Here is a 14,812-nt window from a genome sequence, read left to right on the forward strand (position 1 = left end):
GTACAAGTCATTTCAACAGGTTGCCTCAGGTGTGTTTCGCTCAAAATATTATCAAAACCAATGAAATAAAAGCAACAGCACAATAAAGCATTATATCACCATCTTAAATGAACCCACATCAAAAGACGCATGGCTTCATTTCCCGCCCTCCCCGACTTGTGCTCTCTCCTGTTGACAGCTGGCAGGGAATTCTGCCCTTACCTATGTGTTGTGCGCAGGTGTCGCAGTACTCCGCGTACAGAGATTCAAAGCAGTTGCAGCAGTAGGGCCTGCCTTCCTTCATGATGTACCTCTGCCCCCCAAGCACTGTTTCGCATTCAAAACAGCAAAAGTGCTTCATGTGCCAGTGTCTCCCTTCAGCCTCAGTGCATTCATCTGCAAAAATGATCTAGGAAAAGCCAGAGAAGGAAATGAGCCAATCAGGATCACAGACAGACAGAGAGAGGGTTTAGAATGTGGAAATTTGTGTTACACCGGTCATGCCGCTCACCTCCACCCCCTCTGTCAGTTTCAGCCTACTGTTGTATACTGTCCAACATGTGGACTGGGAGATCTTCATAACACAAGGAAGCCCTGATCCCCAATCAGGATTTCTCAGCACCACCATATTATAAATCATCGGGGCTGGACATGGGATTTGGGGAGGAAATAGAAGTAAAAGAGCTGCCTTGGTTTTATTTTTAGCCAGGAGGATTGATTTTAATTATGATTTAAATCAGCAAACAGGAAACCTTGATTTAAAACATTGATTTTAATTGTGTTTTGCATTTCTACTTCTTACTTATTTTCTTAAAGAAATGTTGATTCGCATTGATTGGTCACCACTAAAATACATTGAACTGCACCTAAATCTTGGCACTGAATTTGGTGCTTCTGTTTGCTACGCACGAGGCTACGTTCTAGCTATACACCTTTATTTAAACAATTGTTTGGCTTAACTCAGGTCCCCGACCTTTTTACTAAGGTGACCATCAACTGCCATTTGTCTTTCTTGGGGACCTAATATTATCCCTGTTCCTCCACCTCTTCATACCTGCTCTGCTCCCCTTCTCAGCCCTGCAATCACCTGCTCCCCCCTCTTCTCAGCCCAAGCCACAGGCTCAACTTCCTCCACCCCCTGGCTCTTGCTTTCCCAGCCCTGTTCCCTTCTGCAGCCCTAGCCAGTATCTGTTCCCCTGCCACCAGCCTGTGATGGCTACCAGGCTGCTGACTGTCTGCTCGCCGGTTCTGGTTACTTCCTCTGTTGATAGTACAATATTGCAGGCAGGAACAGCACTTCACAGGAAAACAAAAAGATTAGATCCTCTAACCGGGATCTTACTGTAATAATTAGGATCACTGCACAAATTACAAAGCAAATAAAGTCACGTTTACATTAAGGTTCTATTTGTACCTGGTGTATGAAGAGTTAATGAATGATTCATAGATATGGTAAACACGTTACAGACACGAGTAGTATGAGTTGTAGATGCTTCTGAGCACTTCAATGGATGATGTGAAGTCAAAGTAATAAGCAACTTATCGACCTGTGGGACTCTGTATTAATAACTGATTAACCATTTTTTAAAACATCTATTAATCATTTATTCACCATTTATAAAGGGAAACAAAAAGGATGTGAGAAGTGAGACAGCAGCAGTAGCAACTGTAATGCGCAGCACCCCGACAATGCTTTTCATCCACAGATGGCCAATTGTTTTACAAAAAACGAGGAAGAATTAGCATCCTCATTTTATTGATGAGGAAACTGAGGCACAGAGAAATTTGCTGAGTTATTTGAGGTTACACAGTGAGTGAACAGCTGAAATGGAAATAGAGTCTAGACCTCTTGATTTCTAGCAACACTCCTATTCAGTTAGCTACTTTGCTCCGTGACAGAGCCAGTACAGTATATTCCATGGAGAAGGTTAATCGGAAGCTTTGTCTTGCGGTTATTTCATATTATTTGTGATTATTGTTGGACGTAGAAGTGTTTTAAAGAGGGAATTGAACAGGGTATTTGTACTAGAATTTGTAACAGGACTTTGCAAGGATAAAAATACATGAAAAAAAAATTACTCCGCTTAAAAGGACCAGAAACAGGGCCATTTCAATGGTTAGGAGTTTGCTTTTGTACTGGTAACATTACAAATCTAATTGGATACATAAGGCAATGCGCTTTATACTTGATGTGGATATACAATGGGATTTTTATTGTACACTTGCGCAGATGGGGTTTAGGATTTTTATAATACTTATGGTTTTCCACACTTCAGTTTTCATAACTCTCAAAGCCAGAACAATTTTCTTTACCAGCCTTTAAACTGAGATTGACACTTGAGGAACATCCAGAATCAGCCTTGAAGGTTTTTTTGTATATTTGTTCAGCGTCTCATATCCCTTTTAATTTCCTCTATTAAGGTCTATTTCAATACAACGTAGAGTCAAACTCTACATATCATAAGATATAGAACACTCTCTCCTCCAGTGCAAAGGTGAGGTTTCCTCTGGTAGATCTGTGTACAGTGGAGGCACCACCACCCATGACTGGGCTGAAATTGCACCGCTTGGTATGTCATTACAGGAAAGTTACTGAAAAGTTCTCCAAGGCCCCTGACCCTGTGAGTAAACCTAGATCTAGGGTAGCGTGACCCTGGGCTGATCTGAAGCTGAAACCTCCCAATGCAAATCAAATGCAAACTTGAAACCAAAGGGAAAAATGTTCATGAACCCTAACAAACTGAAACCACCAAATTTGATATGGCTTTGTGTGTTCTCTGCCACGTAGTGCAGAAGTTGAGCTATATCAGGTCTACACACACCCCAGGCTGTTAGAGGTACACTGTTTACATTGAAATGGGACTCTGAAGTTACACACAATGGAAGGGAAACCTCATGCCTTCATTAGGAAAATTCGTTGTTTTGCCTACATATGGTGTTGCACCTCAGTCCACAAAACTCAGAACACTGCAGTGTGAGTTTATTTTAATGTTAGTTGCCATATGCAGAGAGTATCCCAACACTAGCAATCCCACAATATGGTGATTATTTTTCTAAAGGAAAAACCTATTTAGAGGCAAGATTTGACTTCTGTCAAACTCTAGTAGCTCAGCAGGCCTGACATTTTTTTGTTTAGCATTTTGGGTCTGAGCATAAAAATCTTTGCCTTTTATAAGTAACCAATCACAGTCCATGTTAGAGCTGAGTAAATAATTCATAACAACTCATTTACTTTATGAATCAGCCCTTTTTTTCCGGTCTGCGAACACACTGCGATTCTCTCAGATTTATTCATGATCTAACATGAGTCAATTTTTTTCACCAAGTTAGTTCTGAGCTCAGAAATCAGAGCAGCATTGCACAGTTGTGCTTGTCATAGAAGCTGGATAGTACTGATTCTGCTCCATGACTGGATGAGCTTAAACACTTACATTCAGGCTTCTGGTGTAAATTATTGTGGAAAGAGAACTTCAGCTCCACTGGGAGGATTCGAATATTTTCACAATCCTTGGTGCTACTAAAACACAGTCCCACGAACATTCATGGGAAGTGAATGTCCTTTAAAAATTGCACCGGGAATGTTCTGCAGTATTTGCTAAGCTCATGACATTACAGAAGAGGGGAAATGGTTGGCAGTCAATGCAAATTTGCAGCTCTCAGCTACCTTGAACACAAAGGTACCATGAGGCTCTCTCCATCCAAAAGTCTCCACAACCATACTGTTCATGCGAAGCCAACCAGGAGGCAGAAGTACACTGTTCAGTGGACAGCCTAGTCAGAGGACAGGTGAGCTCCTGAGAATCCCCCACAGTTCAGAGTTGCTGAACTGGTAAATAAGCTTCCCTTACCTACACACCACAGCCCCTTATGGGCCTGGACTCTGCTCCTCCCCATGGAATACACAGTGGTTTCGACAGCCCTCCAGCTGTGAGAATCCCCTTGAAAATCTCCCTAAGGAGAAGCCAAGACATGGGACCGTTCAAGACTACCTGCCTGAGTGGCAGGCCCATTCTCCCACCTGCTAGTCCTAGGAGAGAAGTGGTGCTGGCTGGAGGGGGAATTGGGACCTACCGACATTGCTAAGGAGTTGGGGTCTGAAGGGACCTGAAGAATTCAGTCTGCTAAGCCCCTCTGTAGCCCTCCCTCACCAAGTTCTGATTTAGGGCCCAGCCATCTCCAGGCTGCGTTGCCGCTTTAAAATTTCTCCCATGGCTGATTGCCACTCTGAGTAACAAGCCCATTATTCACGTCTCTCTGTTGCCCCTCATTTCATGGGGACATCTCTCATCGAAGTCCCAAAATCAACTGAGTTCCATGCAAATGTGGTGTCTTCCCCTTCCCTGGTGACAATTATTGACGGCAGCAAGAAAGCAGAGATGGGGCAGAGATGACCAAAAGGGACTTGTGCTGCAGGAACAGAACCCACAGCACTTCTTCTTCCCTGCAGGAATAATTTGCTGGCCCCTCTCATTTTGACCCATACGCTCCCTGCTATTGGACTCTGGCGGTAGTTGGAGAGGCAGGACCCTCTCGGTTAGGATGGCGAGTCTCTCAGTCTCATGGCCAACGGGCTGAGCACCGGTTGTAGTTAGTAGAGGTGCAGACTTGAATGGCCACAGGATACCCCAAATCAGTATTTGGGGTATCCTGTGGCCCCCCAAATCAGTATCCCACAGCAAAACAGACAGTGGTGCTAGAAGCTAGGCGACTTCCACCGTCCAGTAATTTCACATATTCCACAGGCCAGTAGCCACAGAGGCAAGTTTGGGATGGATGAGCTGAGTTTTTAAAGAGGTGGCTCAGTGCTCTCAACTGCTCATGTATTAACACAAAGTAGCATAACACAAGGCCCGGACACAAAGCTGGGCTTGCTCTTACCTCGTCACATGCTGCACATCGAGGCTTCAGGCATTCAGCGTGGTGTCTGCCACAATAGATCTTCCCCTCTTGATAAAAGTAGATCAGATCAACCAGCAGCTCATTGCAGACAGTGCATATGAAGCACGGCGGGTGCCAGCAAATGCCGTGGCCTGCTCTGGAGGCAAATACAGCGATGTCGCCTCCACTGATTTGGCCCCCACACTGGTAGAAGAAGAACAAACAGGAAGAGGGCTTGTTCGACAGGCCATGTTTCAGAAGCTGACTTACACAATGTGATAAAGCAGGAGCTTCCCCTGACCCCCACCTGACAGTTCATATGTTTGCATCCATCAAATGAAAGCTGGTTTTGGGGTCACCACCTCTTTGATCTTAGGCTGTGGTTTAGGGCAGCCCGGAAGGTCCCTAGGCGTTACAGTTATCACTCTCTGGACGTTAAAGGCAGAAAATCTGCACAGTTTCTCCGGAGGACAAACAGAGAGAATTCTTGGGACACTAGTAGGCTATGATTACTACAGTGTCCCAAAGCTGGCTTGACTCTGGCTCTGTGGCAGTGTCTTTGCAGCGTGGCCAGTCAGATCCCATGGGCAAGCATGGTGCCCTCAGGGCACATTTCCTCCCTAGGCCTGTAAGGGAGGGGAAATGGCCTTCCTGGCATGGCTGAGTTTCCGCTGCTTGGGGAACTCTATAGAAGAGCCAAATGGAGTAACCGCCTTGGCCAGCTGGTCACTTATCATTGCACTGCAAAACCAAATGCTTCTGATGACTCCAGATGTAACAACACTGCCTTTTTACTTACAGCTTCCTGAACGGAACACCAGGGGCCCCATTCGTCCTTCCTTCATCTCCTGGCTCCTCCTTCTTCCAGCAGTCGCCCTTCCCACAACCCCCTCTCTAAATGACCCAAAACCAACCTCCCCTACCGATCCGGGCTTATTACTCAACTCTCCCCTCTTGCTCGCACTGGGCTGCTTCCCTGCGGTTTTCCCATTCTGGCTTCTAGTTGGTTCCCTCATTGACACTCTTGGCGTGAGCTCAACCTAACTGCCTCAACCTTGTTTTGGTGGTCAATAACCAGTGTTGCAGGAGTGGTTCCTCTGGGGAGCACAGGCTGGAGATTAATCAGGAGTATTTCCAGCTGTGAGGGGGGCAGGATGGGTTGGGACACCTGCCTGGACTGAGTAGTGCATGAAATTGACACTACTGCCTGCTATCTGACCTGGGAAACCCCTAAAAACACCCAGCCTGTTCCCACTCGGGAGCTCGCCAGTTACCTAAGGGATAAATTCAGCCTTCTGGCAGGAGAACCTGGATGCAGAGGTAGATATACTGCAGTGCATGCATGTGAATACCAGGTGCATGAATTCCTTCTCCATAGGCACAGGGGGATCAGACTTCCCACTGCCCAACACAGGGACAAGAATGGCTTACTCTCATTTAAAACAACCCAAACTAATATATAGCCACACTTTCCACGGGGTAGTAAACCCCAGGTGAATCAACGGATGCCACTGGCCAAATAACAACATGTCCCATAATTGGCACTTACCTGTTCGCAAATGGCTCCAGTCATGGTGACAGGGAATGGTCGAACATTGCCCCTCCCTAGATTCTCCCTTTTCCTCTGATTGCTGAAGAGTTTTAGCTCCCTTTTCTCTTCCTCATCCAATGAATTACAATAGCGGACCTAAGAGACAAGCAGGGATATTTTGCTTTACCATGAACAGAACCACAAACGTACCTGTTGTTACTGTGCCTACTATTTTCAAACTTAGTTGATTTACAGTCAAGTGAGAACTACTCCCCTGAGACTCGGCAGGGGTGATCAGGAGTAAATGCAGTTATGCTGATTCAGGCTGGCTCAGGATCTGGCCCAAGTTTGGAAAGGATGAGACCATGAGTGCTCTTTATAATCCAGTCGCAGGATAGTCATTTAGTTCCTTCAGTCTTTTCATGCCGGAGGTATTAGAGCAGACCAGTAATAGCTCTCCTGTAACACCCACTTTTCCTAAGTTTATGATGTGCTACTAATTATTTGTATGGGATGAAGACTCTATGCTCAGCTTCAGCTAAGGATTTATTAGCGATTCCAAATTTTTTTTGGGCGGGGGGGGAGTAGGTGGGAAGGAAACGGGAGGATGTAAACAATCAAATTTATAATCTCACCAAAAGTTCAGCGAATGAGAGGTTTCCACAGCTCAGATATTATTTTCATGCTTACAGATTTGATCTGAAGCTGATTTGATCCCAGTGGAATTGGATTATGGCATTTGGGGAGAAATGTTATTGCCATGAGCAGTAACAGGCCCAATCCCACATTCCTTACTCACCGGAGTAGAGTCATTGAATTAACTGAGTTTCAATGGGATATGGAAGCCTAACTCTCTCCCTGGTTGCAGACAAATCCCAGGATCAGGCCCCTAACTTGTAACAACAAATTACGTATTTATTTATTGTCAGGCACTGCAGACTGCCAGGGAGCTGCTCAAGCTCAAGGCCTACAGGATTGGCTGCTGAAGAATTTGACTCTGTCCTCACTGCTGTTCGGAATTCTCCTGGATTCTGAGCATTGTATTTATATGGCATCTTGCCAGGCACAGACAAGCACATTAAAATATGACCTAGATAAAACAAGTTACGGACACGTCTTTCGCAGAGGAGCAATGTGCGGATCATTGTTTATGCAATGGAACTTCATGAGATATTCAAGTTCAACATCCATACTCATAAGAAAAGAATTTAAAAGACGGGGCCCTTTTTTGCTGTCTCATAAATAACACAGGATTTAGTAATTATCTGAATACACCTTAAATTGCTGTAAATGGTTTTGACTGGAAACTCAGAGTTGAGGTTCAGCGTCTATAAAATCACAGATCTTAACTCATCTTAACTCAGCGCAAATACAAAATCACTCCCTGTTTAGAGACATTTGCAAGCCCTCGGTGAGACAAAACAGGACTTTATATAGACTTTTGGAGTTAATTTAAAATCTAGCTCCAGCTGATTTAACCGGAACCTTAATACAATTGTAACAAAGTTTTTGCCTTTGAGTGTAGAAAGGTTTCTTTGTTTTGCACCCACCCGATTTTAGGAAGATGAATTTTAAAAATTAAAGCTAAAATTTGACCTTTAAAAAACAAAACAAGAGCTTCTAAATATATAATGTGTCTATCACCTTAACAGGGACTTAACGAGTAAGGTCCTCAAGAAATTAATATTCTATAGAAATTTATTTATGAATATGCAGAGAAAGAGCTCCCCTGTCTACAAGTTTTTAAACCATTCTAGAAAACGTAACAAAGAATTAGATACTTGTTATCGAATGCTGTAAGTTGGTTTAAAAAGTTAGGCTATTAAATTCTAGAGGAGTTTTGCATAAGGGATCTTCTAGTAATATGTGACAGTGAAAGGCACCTGGCCATACCATTTTCATAGCACAATATTCCAGACAGATGACAGAAAATGTAAAAGTTTATTGGTTCTTTTTAAAATGAAATCAAGAAAATTCCAACTGAAAGCTGCAGTAACGTACACAAGATTCTTTCAGTGGTTTGGCTAATCATGACACCAACGCTAAATTAAAAAGGTGCATTCCCCTCACCACCAAATATGATATACTGCAATGTTTAAATTATTTTTAAACCACTCACCTCATTGTCATGCGGCGGCAGTTGGTGCAAAAGCTGCTTAATGCGCAATTTCTCTCCAGGACTGTTCACGTAGGGCACTTTGTCTTCCGGGAGGCAGCTGTAGTACTGGTGAACCTAAACATTAAAAAAGGGCACTGCAGTACAATTCCTTGATTGACTTTGACACATTCTTTTCAACTGACAGAACAGAACACTTGGAGAGCAAGTGGTCACTAAAAATTAAAGGTGCAAATGGAAAAAAAAAGCCTTTAAAGTTAAACCATCTGGTTATTCTATATCTATCTAGCTATATCTATATGAAAACAAAGCAACTCAGTTTGTTTTTAAAAAGAGAGAAAAGAGGAGATAGCAGGAGTTTCACGTCTAACCTAATTCTCAGGGGTTGTGCTTTACCGTTTTCTCTGTTAATGTCCATACTGTTAGCATGTTTCCCTTGGTCGGGAGAATGTGTTAACACCTCCCTTTGCAACAGAGGTTAACAATGCTACTCCCTGGCACCCAGCGTGTTACTGGGTACTTCAGCCTCCACCTACTCTGAAACCCTCAAGGTCTTTTCTGTAACAATTTGTGAAAATAATCAGCAGATAGAACCTGTTGGAAGGCTTGTTTTTCTCTTCAGTCTCAGAGTATATAATTAAAACAATTATTTAAAAGTACAGCACGGTGCAGCGCAACGTGCCCGCCTCCTAGGAGATCCCGTGCATGTGTATGTCTGTGTGTGTGAAGTACATGCACAACTCCAGCTCATCAGTTGTCTGGCTGATAATGAGGCTTGGCTGAGGGCTTGCTGGCTGAGACTCAACTCAACGGAGGCTGTGGTGATGTCTGAAGGCTTGGGAAGAGCGCCCAGAAGGTTTGACAGAAATTAAATTGTCCCCCTTTGTCCGCTCACTGGTCAGCTTTGAAAATTGCGAAGAATTAGCGGTGGGTATATACTCAGCTGGCAGCAGCGGGCCAGATGGCTCTCTTTAATCTGTGCTTGGTTAGAAGGGTGCTGATTTCAGTACGGCTCCTCATGCCTTCGCCACCTTGAGGTTAATCTCCAGCTGTGCATCTCTACTTTATGATTCAGTAGAAATTGAATCTAGAGCAAGATGCGGCTGCCTGCTAATTTCGCAGTGTTTCGCTCAGACAGCACAGAAGCTACAGTGGCTTCCTACCAGTTCCTCTGTGGAATTTAAGTTGGGCTTGGCCTATGAAGTACCAAGGGATCCGACCTTCCTGAGAGACCACCTCTCCCCTGGTGCCACCCCACTGCAACTGCAACTAGGGCTGTGGTGCCCCAGCTAACAAGATCTTTCAAAGGACAGAAACTAGGGAGAGGGTCCTTTACCCTAGAACTCTCTATCCCACTGGTGCTTTCTGGTGGCTGGTGCCCGACTTACCTCTTCTCTTGGGGGACTTTTCCCAAAGGATAAGTGAGGAATGAGGAATGCACGGCCAGCAGAGACCAATTTATATTTTGAGAGTAGGAGAGGCTTAAGGAAGATTTTTCACCTTTTAAGTGGCCTGCCTTCCTCTAGCCCCTAAAGCGCTTATGGACACCCCGCATCCCAATCATCAGGGCACAAAAGGACGGATGGGGGAGCCATAGCATGGTAAGGGGGAAATCTGGCCAGCATACCTAAGGGACTGATCTCCAATGGGGCTTGGGCTTCTGATGGCTCGTTCACACATGGCGTTATTCTGGAATAGCTATTGTACTTTAAGGTCACATCCTATCTTAATTTGAAACAACTTTCAAGTCACTTAGCTGCTTCTGAAAATCTCCCTCCGCCTCTTTATTTTGGAGTCCTTATCTGAAGCAATCCTAATCTTCAACCCTCCCATTATTGCTTTCATACTGATGATGAATTTTTACATGCCTCCATATGTATTTTTGCTCTGCTGGTGGCAAGGGTCTTCCATGCAGTATGGACTGCTGGATCCCGAGAACCCACTGGGCAATATGCAATGATCCAAACAGATGGCACAGAATTGGTTTTGCTAATGCAAGAGACAGACAACCAACCTTCTAGTGTGGAAACCAGAAAAGAAACTGAAAGTTCCAAATAACTCTTATTTAAAAATAATAACTCAAATACTAAATACAATAATACTTACTTTGCATTTATAGAGCATCCTTCATCCAAGGATATCCAAATACTTTTACAAACAATTAAGCCTTACAACACTGTGCCAGGTAGCAAATACTGCCCTATTAGGAATGACTAACTGAAGCGTACAGATGTTAACTGACTTTTCCGGGGTCACGTAGATAGTCGGTAGCAGAATTACTTATACATTCCAGCAGGAGCTCTGACTGCCATACCTTTTATCTGAGTGCTGGGCTATACCACCCTCCATATTACTGAGGTCTGCTGATTTTTCTTTGCAAGATTTCCACTCAAATGTCTGTACCGATAGCTTAGCCTCTTTGCTCTGTATCACCTGGGTTCAGATTGTTGTAAATGAAGATCTTATGCACAATGTGTCCTTGAAGTTGAAGGAGTCCAGAAATAATTTCTTCTTGACTAGCTGCCAAATTACATTATGTTGTTCACGTCCCTCAAGTAATGAGCTATAAGACACACACCGTACGCTAAAGGGGTGACGGATCTAATGCAGGTCTGCAATCCAGTTTCTGGTAACTAGGTGTTTGTTTCCTGGCCATCAGACAGAAAGTTCTGCACGTATGGCCATTAGTGCTTCCTCTGGGGATTTTTCAGTTTAATCTCAGGAGACCCGCTGGAGCCGGCTCCCATAAATTTAGCAAAATATTTCTGTAGGGATGGGCAAATTAATTTGGAAAACAAAACAAAATAAAACAAAAATAGCAGGCCCAGACCTGCGCAGCGTTGCCTAAAATGAACCTGAAACATTTTGTCATATTCAGATCACCTTAGGCAGGCCTTCCACGTGGTATCTGTCAATCAGCAGAGTCAGCGGAGGGACTGTCCTCACGAAGACATCTGTCTGTTCCCTATGAGTACTGACCCTCCTCTCTGGGGAGGTAATGCCTTGGGACCGCCACACGATTCATCATGTGGGATTTTGCACAGTCATATTTCCGCCAGCTGATGTTTTTGCTTGTATTTACCCAAAGAGCTAAATCCTTGCCCCAAATGGGTGCATTCTAACAATGGTAAAACAGAGTGGTCATTATATTTTGATGCTGTTAGTGCCCACAATGCACTAGGTTCTTTCTAGACATTAAAGAAGGGATGGTCCCTTTCCCAAGGAGCTCATGGGTTAGGCACATGGAGACAAGTTGGGGGAAAGGGAACAATTACGGTTATTTTAAAAAAAGTTTGCTTGATTCTCAGGAGGCAGCACAGCAGGAGTGAGTCTTTAACCTGGTCAGCACCTGCATTCTGTCCTCCCTGCACGTCTCCCATGCTAATGACTGGCGCCTGGAAGAGAAATGGATGAAGTGGGGAAAGAGTGCATAGAGGCCATGGGAAGGGTTCCACACCCAGACACATGGACATCGTCCTGCCCTGGAACACCAGGAAGGTCTCTGGAATGTCAGCTTCCTGGGTTTGGGGAAAATCGGGATACCCACAACCTGTCTTATCATTGCTGATGTTGTGAGTGTGTATGTAAGAACAAAGCCAGAATCCAGCCTTTTGTACACTGGTTTTTGGTTTTTTTTTAAGGAAAAATATAATTTGTTTATGGCTTCTGGAGCAAGGAAATGGAGATCCAGCTTCTGAACTCTTGATGTGCTAGGAGCTGCTTTTTACCTTGTGCATTTATAAAAGGGCTGGTCTACACTACCGCGGTAAATCGATCTAACTTACACAACTTCAGTGACGTGAATAACGTCACTGAAGTTGATGTAATTAAATAAAATGTATGAAGATATATTTATCTCCTAGAACTGGAAGGGACCCTGAAGGGTCATTGAGTCCAGCCCCCTGCCTTCATTAGCAGGACGAAGTACTGATTTTTGCCCCAGATTCCTAAGTGGCCCCTTTAAGAATTGAACTCACAACTCTGGGTTCAGCAGGCCAATGCTCAAACCACTGAGCTATCCCTCCCCTAGTTAGAGCCACTGCACTGTGTAGATAGGAGAGCGTTTCCCATAGACTTCCCTTACACTTCCCGGGGAGGTGGAGTACACAAATCGATGGGAGAGTGTTCTCCCATCGATTGACTTAGCGTGTCTTCACCAGACCCGCTAAATCACTCGCTGCATCGACTGCAGCAGTGCCGATCTACCGGTAACTTTAGAGAAGCCCTAAGTGTCTGACACCTTAAGTGAAGGGTCCCAGCTAGATATTGAGGGGGAAATCCTTCCAAGGTGGACAGTGGACCTGGTGTGTGAGGTTCCATTGCGGGTTTTGGAGAAGGTAGGGCAGGTGATGGACTCTGGCACTCTGCCCACATGGAGTACAGCTCTATGCCCCAGTGCAAAGGAGAAGTTGCATCAGAGCTGGGAATCTTTCCTACGCAAATCCCACCCACCCCCATCTTCCTTGCAGTGGTGAGGGCTTATTACACATGCAGAAATTGTAGGCTGAAGCAGCAACTGTGGAAAAGCTCTGCAGCTTGGAGGAGAAAGATTCTTTCCCCCAATGCATCCCTCAGCGATATGATGTGGGCACAGGACTGAATTCTTTTCTCTAGAACCGGGACAATCACTGAGCCATCCATTGAGCGTTCCTGGCTGTGTAGAACAGATGCTGTCTGTATCCGTCCTACAGAGGTTTTTTGCAGATCATGTAGTGTTTAACACACACACACACACAGGTTGAAGTCCCTTTATCTGAGGCATTATTGAGTAGAACTGGACAATTTTTAGTGTGTGCACAATGTAACTTGCTGAAAAATGCAGTTTTTTCATGAATTCAGATGAGTTTGGTGAATAGTTTTGGCTGCAAAAAATGGGGAAGAAAATCAAAATAGTCAAAACATTTTGACTTTTCATTCCAAAATGATATTTTGTTTAGAAATGGAGCTAGATTTAACTAAAAAAACCCCTAAAACCACTCCTGAAACTGTTTCATTTTGGGTTGGACAAAATTTTTGTTTTTGTTTCAGTGAGAAACATTTTTAAATAGTCATTTTGGATTGACCTGAAGCAATTTTTCCCCTCTGGATTTTGTTGGTGTGCCACTGAACCAAATTATCCGTTATTTGCCCAGTTCTATTACCGATTCATCAGCCTTGCTGGGTCCTGGCACCGAGATTCAGCCAGGTTGCAGCAGGAGAGCATAAAGCATTGTCTCGCCCAGTCTGAGACAAATTCACGTGTGTGAAAGGGAATCTCACATTTGACGGCAATTTTCTCTCCGTACAGAAGGTTCACATGCTGGTAGGGGAAAAAAATAGTTTGGAAATAAATGGGTTTTCAACTTAGAGCAAATGTGCCAGGAAATTAAAGTTTATACCGAAGAATATGACAAATCTTTGGTGTTAACCTAGTTTAGAAGCTGTCACAGTTCTCTATGTTTAGTCTATTGCTTAGCTGTTTACTGTACCCTTAATGGCTTCTAGATACCAATTCACAGCTGGATAAGGAGTATAGTTTAATGGTTACAGGAACTGTGAGGCAGGAATCACATGTCCTATTCTTGGTTCTGCCAAGAGTTTCAACAACATCCATTAATTTGCGGGGGCCAAATTGAGATACCTGGGGCCTAATTTCAGAAGCGCACCAGCTTCATTGAAAACTTTGTTTTTCTGAAAGAAAATGGTATTTTTGATTAAACAAAAAACTTTCAGGGAAAGTTTCTGCTTTCTGTGGAAAACTTCAACTTTTCACTGAAAAACCTAAAACGTGTCAGTTTTCCTTTTCTTTCTGACAAAAAGCCAGAATTATCCCCAGACTCTCCCAGCCCATTTCCAAACAGCTCTGGTGCAAAGCACCTCCAAGTCTGTGATGTCAGTGAGAATGGTGCAGGCCCTAAGTGACTGTCTGTTTGTTTTTGTTTGTACAGAGCTAGCTCAGTGGGGTTCTGCTCTATGACTAGGGCTTGTAGGCATTAGGCAATACTAATTAATAAATAAATAAATAAATAAATAAATAAAGAAAGAAAGAAAGAAAGAAAGAAGGAGAATTCAAGATGGGCATCCCAAATAAGTAGAGACATCTGAAAAATTTGTTCCTTCCAAGTCTCAGTCTGCTTAACTGTGAAATGGGTATAATGTCATTTGTCTGCACACAATGAATCATTGTACTTTTAATTCATCACAGGTAAAATACAGATGGAAGATGCTACGTAAGGACCTAATTCAAAGCCCACAGACATGAATGGGAGTCTTTCCACTGACTTCTGCAGGCTCTGGGGGAGGCTGGAAATGCATATAAGATTTGATTA

General features: G+C 43.8%; 1 protein-coding gene across 7 annotated transcripts in view; it reads right to left on the reverse strand.

Moving 5' to 3' along the window:
* PRICKLE2 (prickle planar cell polarity protein 2) overlaps window positions 1–14,812 on the reverse strand; it is a 190,596-nt gene that overhangs the window by 32,545 nt on the left and 143,239 nt on the right. For all 7 annotated transcript variants that reach the window (XM_050957332.1, XM_050957337.1, XM_050957334.1 and 4 more), the window contains 4 exons: window positions 8,508–8,621; window positions 6,407–6,544; window positions 4,858–5,061; window positions 202–388 (listed from right to left, as the gene is read on the reverse strand). In XM_050957332.1, the coding sequence (XP_050813289.1) occupies window positions 202–388; window positions 4,858–5,061; window positions 6,407–6,544; window positions 8,508–8,621 (643 nt within the window). The remainder of the gene's footprint in view (window positions 1–201; window positions 389–4,857; window positions 5,062–6,406; window positions 6,545–8,507; window positions 8,622–14,812) is intronic.

Source organism: Gopherus flavomarginatus, chromosome 6 (genome assembly GCF_025201925.1).
Source record: "Gopherus flavomarginatus isolate rGopFla2 chromosome 6, rGopFla2.mat.asm, whole genome shotgun sequence".
Classification (NCBI taxonomy): domain Eukaryota; kingdom Metazoa; phylum Chordata; order Testudines; family Testudinidae; genus Gopherus; species Gopherus flavomarginatus.